Source organism: Cervus elaphus, chromosome 19 (genome assembly GCF_910594005.1).
Source record: "Cervus elaphus chromosome 19, mCerEla1.1, whole genome shotgun sequence".
NCBI classification, from domain to species: domain Eukaryota; kingdom Metazoa; phylum Chordata; class Mammalia; order Artiodactyla; family Cervidae; genus Cervus; species Cervus elaphus.
The window spans coordinates 69,792,346-69,803,719 of NC_057833.1; the positions used below are offsets into that span (position 1 = coordinate 69,792,346).

Here is an 11,374-nt window from a genome sequence, read left to right on the forward strand (position 1 = left end):
CACTGAGCTGGTTTCCCTGTGTTAGGTAGTAGTATCTTGTTGGATTTTTGCTCAAGGTCATGCAGGAAGGGGGCAGAGCCGGGACTCTCTGGTTCCAGATCTTTATCCTGAAAAATTTTAAATAGAAAAGTAGAACTAATACTAGACACCCACATGTCCACCAAACTAGGTCCAACTATTACGAATAATAGAGCAGACTCACCATTGAAGAGTTGACACAAATGAACATTTATAAAGAATTATTTATTTTTATTATTTGTCATCCATCCCAATTTTCCTCCCCTGGGATCACAGAAGAAATCACAAAATTCTCTACAATATTAGCAGCCCTCTCCCAGTGAGAAATTGATCTGGATACTTTGATTCTTTTTTCTTTTTCTCTGCATAGGGATACTTTTGTCAGTGTCTGGAGAGTCAGGGATAGCAATATAAATGGACCCATGGGTGGAGCTCACCATTGCACCACTTTTTTCTCGGAAACAAACTCTCCATGAGGCCCCTCTGCATCCAAGGGCAAAAGGGCCAAGTACATGGGGGTCTCTGCTCCTTCTTCTGGGCTTTTGGGGGCTTTGGGTCCTGTCATGTCGGTTCTCACCCACCCTGGGCAGCAGGCATTCAGGAGGATCTTGTCCCCTCCTCTCTGCTCACTCAGTTTCCTGGCATGGATTCTGGACAGGACTGTGACGCCGATTTTCGTCACTCCATATGCGGTATCGGGCCAGCCCTCCTTCCTGTGCACCCCGCTCTTTGTGTCTTCCACAAACTTGTTCATGAGCCCCACCAGCTCTTCCTCTGTGATGGTCTCACTTCGAAACTTCTGCTGCAGTTCAGGGCTGCATTTCTTTAGTGAGTTGACACTGACAAAGCTGGATACATTCACCACTCTGCCTAAAATACAACACAAATCAGTACATTGGAAGGTAAGCAAGAGAAGGATGAATACCCAATTGGGGACAGGACTGACCTCATGAAAGAGGACATTAGGGAAGGAAGAGAATGTATCATTGGGTTATCTTTGTTTTATTATTATAAGTAACAGATATATAAGTAATATAAGTATTATTCTGATGTTTTAAAAAATTACACTACATCTAATTATTTTTAAAATTACAGGAATAAAATATTTCACTCAAATTCAATAAATAAGTCATGACCAAAGGAAAAAGTCTGTGAATCTACTACCCAGAATGACTTGTGAAAATTATTTTCAAAACTCAACTGTTTAAAGACTCTGGAAATGGTCCCGAGGGCGGACAGCAAATGAAACTTTTTTCTCAGACTATCTCCAATAACTCAGGTGAGAACAGAGAGAATCTGTTTCAACCATGACTGCTGCTTCCTTTCCTCCTTTCTCACCATAACAATGGAAACTTCACTCTGCCATGGTGCATTCGAGACACAGGGCTCCCTCCCTGCCAAGGGGCTGTGGTATCTTCCCAAGATGGGGACGTCATCAGCATTTCTCATCCTCTTCCTCAGCTACCTGCTGCAGAGGTTCAGTTCCTGGCAAGTGTACCTAGGAGGTTAGGGCTTCCTTCCCTGATAGCTCAGTTATCAGATTAGAGATCTCTATTAGCCACACTAAGGACTTGAACTTCACACTTGCAGGATTTTTGGGAGGGGCAGTGACCTTGCCGAGAAAGAAAAGGATTCAAGAAGGGCAGGGGGTTCCTTAGGAGGGTTTACAAGTGTTTAGAAGCAACAGCTGAAGGCCTGTTTGTAGAGCTGGGATGGGGCAGACGGCTGGGGAGAAACTCAGCTGGACGAATTTCGGACCTGGTAATGACAATAAGCGGGCAGGCTTACCTCCCACTTATGGGCAGGGTGACCTCCAGGCTTCTGGTGGGTGGATGACAGGATTGGTGACCAAGATGTTTTGGGGAAAGCACGAGTCTTTGGTGGGGGGTGGGAGGGGATGGGATTATTGAACTGGTGGTGGTGCAGGCTCCACTAGCCTGGGTAAGAGGGGGGCAGGGGAGAGAAGGTCTGGGAAGGACTCCTGAGGGAACTCCCCCTGTGATGGGCACAGAGCAAGTCAAGGGCCTCTTGGAGGAGGAAACCTCTGAGCTAAGAGAGGAAAGAGAAGAAAGAGCCAGCTATGCAAAAAGCAGGTGGACAGACAGCGCCAAGGACCTGGGCAGTGTGTGGAGGGACCTCAGGTGCAGGACACCCGGCTGGGTGGAGACACGGTGCAGGCCAGCGAAGTTGAGCAGGAGTGGTAGGGGGCCTGTAGATGAGACCAGAGCCAGGTGGGCCCAGATCTTGCCAGAAGCACTGCAGTCTGGGCTCCAATTGGACTCACCGTGGGGTTTCATTAGAGGCAGGAGCTCTGTGCACACATCTCTGGTGCCAAAGAAGTTTGTTTTCATAGTCACCTCTGCTTGAATGTGAAATGGTGTGGTATCAGCAGCTTTCAGGAGAAAAGGAAAGTGGAGTCAGTAAACGGTTCTCGTGCGGTGTAACATTCCATAAGAAGATAAATCTCTTGAACTTTGTGTAAAACTAGTGAAGGTAAAAATCTGTTGAATTTTGTGCACAGTACATTCAGTGTGGTACCAGTGTGAATTTCCCGGTTTGATAATTAAGTATGGTTTTGTAAGAACGCACCACTGGCAGGGTGCTCTACAAAGGGTGCACACATGGGACCTCTGTGTATCAGAAAGGGGTTATGCAACAGCCTGGAAGAGGTGCCCAGGATTCTGAGCCAAAGAAACAGAAAGTTCTCTCCGTCTAGAGAGCATCCAATTCCTCCCAATTCCTCTAGCCGCACTCCTTCCCCCTTCCCTTCTCCTTCTCTGGGGAGTCATTCTGGATCCCACAGGCGGGAGAAGCCCCTCTAACAGCGATTCCCCGACAGATTTGGTCCCTCCTGGACAGAGTTGCTCAGAGGAGGTGACCGCCTTTCCTGGAGCACCCAGCCGCTTCTTACTCTTGAAGGCGATGCCCGCGTTGTTGACCAGCACGTCGAGCCCCCCGTACTCCTTGCGCAGGAAGTCGCGTAGGGCGCGGATGCTCTGCAGGTCGTCGATGTCCAGCTGGTGGAAACGGGGGCTCAGGCCCTCCGCCTGTAGCTGCTGCACGGCCGCCCGACCCCGCGCCTCGTCCCGTGCGGTGAGCACCACGTCCCCCTTGAACTGCCGGCACAGGTCACGCACGATGGCGAGGCCGATGCCCTTGTTGGCCCCGGTGACCAGGGCCACGCGGGTGGAGGACGACATGGCCGGTGCGCAGGGTGTTGAGATGCCTTCAGTAGGGAGCTGCGCGTCTCGGCGTCTGCGCGAGAGGCACTGCGCAGAGCGATCACACGCAGGACCCACCCCGGGGCACCTGGGCTGAGCGCGCAGGCGCAGACGCAGGCTCCGCCCCATGGGGCTGGCCTCCACCCGGCGTTCCCAGCGGTGAAGGGTCTGTAGAGAGGGACTTTCTGCAGAGTTTTCAGAACAGTCCTGCTGAAAAGTTGCTGCTGGCGACTTGAGGCCTGGAAGCAGAGATCATTCTGATTGGTCGTGTTCTCTATGTTAAACGCTCAGTTTAAAACTGAGCCCCATCCTCATGTTTGGATGGCATCACCGACTCAAAGGGCATGAGTTTGTGATGGGAGTTTGTGATGGAGTGGGAGGCCTGGCCGTGCTGCGGTTCATGCGGTCGCAGAGAGTCGGATAGGACTGAGCGACTGAACTGAACTGAACTGAACTCTATCTAGGGCCAGTATCCTGTTTTCCTCTGCTGTGAATTCTTTTCTGGGTGCACCGTTGGGGTGGGCTGCAGTGGCTAATGACTTGATGGCCTCAGTATCCTCTGTTTACTGAAATGGTAGGTAACATTCTTTGTCCACACTCTTATGATAGCCAGAAGCTAGTGACTACTTAAATGTAATTTTAATGAAAATAATACAATTAAAATTCAGTCTGTTAGTTCCACTAACAACATTGCAAGTGCTGAGTAGTCACATGTGTTAGTGACTGGTGTACCAGGCACTGCAGATACCACTTTCCATCACAGCAGAAACTTCCTTTGAACATCTATGCTTTAGGTAGTTTCCAATTATATTACAACTTCAAGGAAGTTTTCCAATCAGTTGCAAAAAACAAAACTAATAATCAGGGAAAGACCTCTGCTTTTTGACAAAACTTTATTGAGATGATTGTAGATTGATGAACAGTAGTAAGAAATAATACAGAAATTCCTTATACTTTACCCAGTTTCTTCAATGGTAATGTTTTCACAAAGTTATAGTACAATGTCACAATCACAACATAAAGGAGCCTTTAAACGTCAATGACCATAGCTTGGGGTTAACCACATGAGTCCATCCCATAACTGAGGAAGGTTATGATTTTTGAGTGAGATTCAGTTAGTTGTTCTGATTGAGCCTGCATGACTCTAAAAGAAAAAATTATACTTATGGCCAGGATCAGAGCAGGTATTATTAACTGACCAAGTGATGGAGTCCCCTCTAGCAATATCAGTTGTTGCCCAAAGAGAACTCTAACTATTGTAGCCACGCGTTCCAGGAAACAAACTCACTCAGAAGGACAACGTGGATAGCGGAGTGCAGTTTATTACACCGGTGGGCCCAAGGCAGAGTGTCCCCTTAGCCAAGGACCCCGACCAGCATTTGTGAAAATCTTTTATACCCCATGTGTATGTGTCCGAACCCACCACCCCAAATTCCTTGAGACTTACATAAACAGAGGAAGGGTAAATACAACCACAATAACCCCATCATTCTTGTGTTATGTGTTCAAACATTTAATAATCAATAAGCCCGCGGTTACATTCCAACCAGTTAATAATCAACAAGCCTGAGGTTACATTCCAACCAGTTAATAATCGATAAGCCCGAGGTTACATTCCGATAGACAGAGAAAAAATTTATGACCTGTCCGGAGGCAGGGGTGATTAGATTATGTTTTCTCTTAGGCGATGAGTAACGTGGATATGATCTTCAAGATTCCCCTGTCCAGAGGGGGTCTTATCCTTCTGTTGTAGTTTCCATAGGGACTAAGCACAGAGTTCAGAGTCCATTGGAGAGGTGGCTGATCATGATCAGCATGAACAGGCCTAAGATGGAGTCCAGGCGCTGTGAATTCCTTCTTCATAACCTCTTTCAATTTCCTAAGGGCCTTCCAATTAAAGCCTTGGAGTGAAGAAATCCACCAAGGTAACCCAGAAGTACTGGATATAGGTCATTGACCATAAACCTGATAGTTAAATTAACTTTAACTGTGCATAAATTTGTGAAATACGGTATTTTCCCCATGTTTTCCATAGCGGCTGCACCAACTTGCATTCCCTAAAGTGGTAAGGACAGATTTTAATCAGTGTTTTATTATTGCATGCATGCATGCGTGCTAAGTTGCTTCAGTTGAGTCCGACTCTTTGCGACCCTATGGACTTGAACTGAACTCAACTTGGATTTGTACAGAGGTGACTGGATGTTTTAAAGAGAAGTTGAGGGAGTAGGCAGGGGCAACGGAAGGCCCTGTGTAGAGTTAGGGGAAAATTACAAAGGCCTGGTAAGTGTAAATGCCCATCAGGGCTACAAAGAGACTGGGAGACACAGGTCCTATCCTTTCTGCTGATTACATTTCAAAGGAATGGTTTTCAGGTCCTTGACAAAGACTCAGTCCTGAGTTACAGGAGATACATATATATCTCAAGTGGACAGAGAAGGAACTCACAAATTTTAAGTCCTCTTTTAGTAAATGCTGTAAGAAAGGGTAGTAAGGGACCTATTTGTCAGGTGTTGGCTAGAACAAATAGTAAATCCTTTTGGCAGCCTGGAGCTCCTTAAGTGGGGTGAGGCACTAAGGTCATCCTAGGCATGCAGCCTTGAGCTATTAGAAACTATGTTAGTGTTTAACTCTTTTCATGCAGGGAGAGGGGAGTGGATGGAATCATTAGTGCCTAGCCAGTAAATTTTATAGGCCCAGGTGAGGCATAACTGAGAAGAGGGCTGAGTGTAGTCTACCTAGAGTTTGGTCAAGACGAGAATCTACCAATTCCCATCTAGAAGATGGGAGTACACATTATCTTTCTCCATCATAAAAGGAAAATACCAGTTTCATCTGCCCCTTTTCTTCTGTCTTGAATGCATTTATGTGAGAGAATGTGATGCCTGGAGCTTCAGCAACTATCTTGAGATTATGAGGAAACAAACTAAGAGGTAAACAGCTAACTCCCTTAGGATGGTACTGTGGAAAATTAGGGAGAGCTTTGATTTTTAATGACATCATTGACTCATGGGTCCAAATCTAGAACCATCTATTTCCAGCGCCCCCCCCCCCCCCTTTTCAATAAACTTTGAATTTTAGAATACATTTACTGAAAAGTTGCAAATATAGTAGAGAATTCCCATATACGTCACATCAAATTTCCTATTATTAAGATCTTACTACTGAACTGAGCAGGACCCTGTGAGGCACTCCCAGGTAAAAAACCTGCTCCATGTCCCCAGTTTCTTGTTTGTAGAAAAAAGTTTTAGTCTCCTAGGTCTTCCCTGAATTCCAAAGAGCAGGCATGAAGAAGTGAAGTGAAGTGAAGTCGCTCAGTCGTGTCCGACTCTTTGCGACCCCGTGGATTGTAGCCTACCAGGCTCCTCATCCATGGGATTCTCCAGGCAAGAATACTGGAGTGGGTTGCCATTTCCTTCTCCAGGGGATCTTCCCGACCCAGGGATCGAACCCGGGTCTCCCGCATTGGAGGCAGACGCTTTAACCAAAGAGCAGGCACAAGCAGTTACTAATTAGGGAAGTGAGGGGATGCAGAAGCAAAGGGAAAGTAGTTACATACCCATACCAACAGTTCAGTGATAAAAGAGTCCCAGTTCTCCCCAAGGGATATACACACAACTTGACATATCTTTGAGTTCCTCTTTGAGAACAAAGACCCCAAACCTACCCCCTTGGGTGGAGGACTGCGACTACATGCTGAGCACAAGCACAAGAACCTAGACTGGTTGGAACCACAAAGCAGACGACTGAGATTCCTGAAACACCACTGTGTTACCTCACCACCCACCAGTCAGAAGCAAGTCATGAACGCTGCAGCTCTCACCCTCAAATGTTGCCTTTAAAAACCCTCCCCTGAAAACCACTCAGGAGTTCAAGTCTTTTGTGCCTGAGCCACCCCTGTACTTGCTGGATCTTGCAATAATACACGCTGTACTTTCCTTCACCACAACAAAGTCAGCAAATTGGCTTTGCTGCGTGTGTGTGCAACCAGGCTCAGTTTGGTAATGCTGTGACCGTACATTTATTGTAACTAAGCAGAGACAATCACTTTGCCGACAAAGGTCTGTAGAGTTGTTGACTGAAAAATACAGTCACAACCTGAAGGTAGAGTTATTTGGTGGGAATATTTAGGACTCTGAGCCTGGGAGACAGCATCTCAATAGCTCTGAGAAAACCGCTCTAAGGGGGCAGGAGGGGAAGTTAGGCTATATACAAGTTTGCAACAAAGGGAGCAGGCAGTCAAAACATCAAGATCAGGTATCAAGGAATTTAGAGTTCTATGTGTGGGAAGATGCAAGTCTCTGGGCTCACTGAATTTATTCCTTTCATATGCACCTCAGCTCTCTGGGGCCAATCTTGTTTCCTACTTCACCTTGTTTCTTGCATTGCCCCAGCTCCTCAGCAATCACCGTTCGCGGTGGCAGCAACTGCTGGATCCCAGTTTTGGGAGCCCTCATTCACATTTGGAGGCCAGAAGTCACTGATGGCTGTGACATTTCTTATTTATTAATATGGCAAGAGATATTTTCATTTCACATAGTCAAAGCTATGGTTTTTCCAGTAGTCATGTATGGATGTGAGAGTTGTACCTAAAGAAGGCTGAGTGCTGAAGAATTGAGGCTTTCAAGTTGTGGTGCTGGAGAAGACTCTGGAGAGTCCCTTGTATAGCAAGGAGATCAAACCAGTCAATCCTAAAGGAGATCAACCATGAATATTCATTGGAAGGACTGATGCTGAGGCTAAACTCCAATACTTTGGCCACTGGATGTGAAAAGCTGACTCACTGGAAAAGACCCTGATGATGGGAAAGATTGAGGGCAGAAGGAGAAGAGGGCAACAGAGGATGAGATGGTTGGATGGCATCACAGATGCAATGGACATGAGTTTGAGCAAACTCTGGGAGATAGTGAAGGACAGGGAAGTCCAAGGGGTCACAGCAGGACAGGACTTAGTGACTGAAGAACAACAACAAGAAATAACACTGTAACAGCAGTATTAACTAAGTTCTGTGTTTTTGTGGATTTCACTAGTTTTTTCCTCTGATATCCCCTTTCTATTCCAAGATTCTCTTCAGAATGCCACAGTACATTTAACTGTCATGTCTCCTTAGCTTCCTCTGGTTTGCGACTGATTCTTAGAAAGCTTACTTGTTTTTCATGACCTTTTTCAGCTTTTAGGAGTATAGTCACCCCTTGGTATCCAAGACACCGCTTTGGAGGCCGGCATCCTAGGATGTTCAAGTCTGTCATATAAAATGGTCTAGTATTTGCCTAGGCACATTCTCCCATATACTTTAAATTATCTCTAGATTACTTATAATATTTAATACAATGTAAATGCTATGTAAGTGTTACAAGTGTATAACAAGTTCAAGTTTTGCTTTTTGAAACTTTTTGCTTTTTCTCTAATATTTTGGATCCACGGGTGGTTGAATCCACAGATATGGAACTCATGGATATGGAGCACTGGCTATTGGCCAGTTTTTTTTTTTTTTGGGGGGGGGTGTTTCTGATGTTATTATCAAGGAAGAACTGAGTCCAAGTTCATACTGCTGGGGACACTACAAATCAGTAAATTGAGAAGTGAGATTTTGGGGCAAGGAATAGTGACTATTTGGAAAGTCAGCAGGCGGAGAAGATGGAGGCCTAGTGTCCTAGGGAACCATCTTACCCGTGTTAGAATTCAGCCTTCTTTTATACTGAAAGGGGAGGGGATGTGTCTGGTTGTTGCAGATCTCGTGGTACTTGCCCGGACTTGGAGTGGGGAGATAATCCTTTGTTTTTGCAGTTGTGCATAACCTTTAACAAATTCAGCAATTTTATCTTTACATAAAGGCAACGTGTTATGCCTTTAAAATTCAAGCCTGGGAGACAGGGCCTTGGGAAAGGGCTATTATGTGTATTTCAGGCTATGGACAAAGTTCTTTCTCTGTTCAACAACACAAAAGTGCAGAGCCAGCATGACTAAGGACAGGCAACAATACAAAGAGCCTTAAAGGAACACACCCAACATAGAGCCAGGTTGTTCTTCTGTTAGTGAACTAAGGTTATGGGTTTTGGACGGTAATATCACAGAGGTCAAGTACCCTTCCTATAGATGGGAAACCTGCAATCAATATGACTTATCACTGCTATTATTCCTTATTACTCAGCCAATGAAACGTTGGCCAAGTTTCTCCACTATAAAATTAATACTACCTTCCCCTCTTTTCCATACTGGGCTGTTTTGGAGGCTAGCTAATAAAGAGGGTGGGGTGGGTGGGGCTCAGATCATGAACTCATTGCAAAATTCAGACTATTGAAGAAAGTAGGGAAAACCACTAGACCATTCAGGTATGACCTAAATCAAATCCCCTAATGATTATACAGTGTAAGTGACAAATAGATTCAAAGGATTAGATCTGATGGATAGAGTGCCTGAAGAACTATGGACAGAGGTGCATGACATTGTACAGGAGGCAGTGATCAAAACCATCCCCAAGAAAAAGAAATGCAAAAAGGCAAAATGGTTGTCTGAGGAAGCCTTATAAATACCTGAGAAAAGAAGAGAAGCTGAAGGCAAAGGAGAAAAGGAAAGATATACCCATTGAATGCAGAGTTCCAAAGAATAAAGAGGAGAGGAGAGATAAGAAAGCCTTCCTCAGTGATCAATGCAAAGAAACAGAGGGAAACAGTAGAATGGGAAAGACTAGAGATCTCTTCAAGAAAATGAGAGATACCAAGGGAACATTTCATGCGCAGATGGGCACAATAAAGGACAGAAATGGTATGGACCTAATGGAAGCAGAAGATATTAAGAAGAGGTGGCAAGAATACACAGAAGAACTATACAAAAAAGATCTTCATGACCCAGATAACCATGACAGTGTGATCACTCACCTAAAGCCAGACATCCTGGAATGCGAAGTCAAGTGGGCCTTAGGAGGCATCACTATGAACAAAGTTAGTGAGGTAATGGAATTCCAGGTGAGCTATTTCAAATCCTGAAAGATGATGCTGTGAAAGTGCTGCACTCAATATGCCAGCAAATTTGGAAAACTTGGCAGTGGCCACAGGTCTGGAAAAGGTCAGTTTCATTTCAGTCTCAAAGAAGGGCAATGCCAAAGAGTGTTCAAACTACCGCACAACTGCACCTATCTCACATGCTAGCAAAGTAATGCTCAAAATTTTCCAAGCTAGGTTTGAACAGTATGTGAACCAAGAACTTCCACATGTTCAAGGTGAATTTAGATAAGGCAGAGGAACCAGAGATCAAATTGCCAACATCTGTTGCATCATAGAAAAAGCAAGAGAATTCCAGAAAAACATCTGCTTCTGCTTTATTGACTATGCCAAAGCCTTTGACTGTGTGGATCACAACAGACTGGAAAATTCTTAAAGAGATGGGAATACCGGACCACCTTACCTGCCTCCTAAGAAATCTGTATGCAGGTCAAGAAGCAACAGTTAGACCTGGACCTGGAACAACAGACTGGTTCCAAATTGGGAAAGGAGTAGTCAAGGCTGTATACTGTCACCCTGCATATTTAACTTATATGCAGAGTACATCATGGAAATGCGAGGCTGGATGAAGCACAAGCTGGACTCAAGATTGCCAGGAGAAATATCAATAATCTCAGATATGCAGATGACACTACCCTTGTGGCAGAAAGCAAAGAAGAACTGAAGAGCCTCTTGATGAAAGTGAAAGAGGAGAGTGAAAAAGCTGGCTTAAAACTCAACATTCAAAAAACTAAGATCATGGCATCCAGCCCCATAACTTCGTGGCAAATAGATGGGGAAACAATGGAAACAGTGACATACTTTCTTTTCTTGGACTCCAAAATCACTGTGGATGGTGACTGCAGCCATGAAATTAAAAGACGCTTACTCCTTGGAAGAAAAGCTATGCCCAACCTAGACAGCATAATAAAAAGCAGAGTCATTACTTTGGACAAAAGTCTGTATAGTCCATATAAACCAATAGCTAGGGTTTCTTCAGTAGTCATGTATAGATGTGACAGTTAGACCACAATGAAAGCTGAGCACCAAAGAATTGATGCGCTTGAACTGTGGTGTTGGAGAAGGCTCTTGAGAGTCCCTTGGACTGCAGGGAGATTCAACCAGTGCATCCTGAAGGAAATCAGTCCTGAATATTCA

The 11,374-nt window shown here is 45.0% G+C and overlaps 1 protein-coding gene across 1 annotated transcript; it reads right to left on the bottom strand.

Annotated features, from left to right (window-relative positions):
* Positions 1-224: 224 nt before the first annotated feature.
* LOC122675531 (carbonyl reductase [NADPH] 1) lies at positions 225-3,335 on the bottom strand. The gene is made up of 3 exons (XM_043874414.1): positions 2,930-3,335; positions 2,303-2,410; positions 225-888 (listed from the first exon to the last, which is right to left on the bottom strand). Exons 1-3 carry the CDS (start codon positions 3,216-3,218, stop codon positions 452-454), a joined length of 834 nt encoding a protein of 277 aa, XP_043730349.1. The 5' UTR covers positions 3,219-3,335; the 3' UTR covers positions 225-451.
* Between the last annotated feature and the right edge of the window lie 8,039 nt (positions 3,336-11,374).

What these genes read in the sequence shown, in the direction of transcription:
- LOC122675531 (XM_043874414.1), bottom strand. Translation starts at nt 3,218, where the DNA reads ATGTCGTCCTCCACCCGCGTGGCCCTGGTCACCGGGGCCAACAAGGGC. An exon ending in CGCGGGCATCGCCTTCAAGA is followed by an intron (nt 2,411 to 2,929) that starts GTAAGAAGCGGC and finishes TTCTCCTGAAAG; the next exon opens with CTGCTGATACCACACCATTT. An exon ending in GCCTCTAATGAAACCCCACG is followed by an intron (nt 889 to 2,302) that starts GTGAGTCCAATT and finishes GTTGTATTTTAG; the next exon opens with GCAGAGTGGTGAATGTATCC.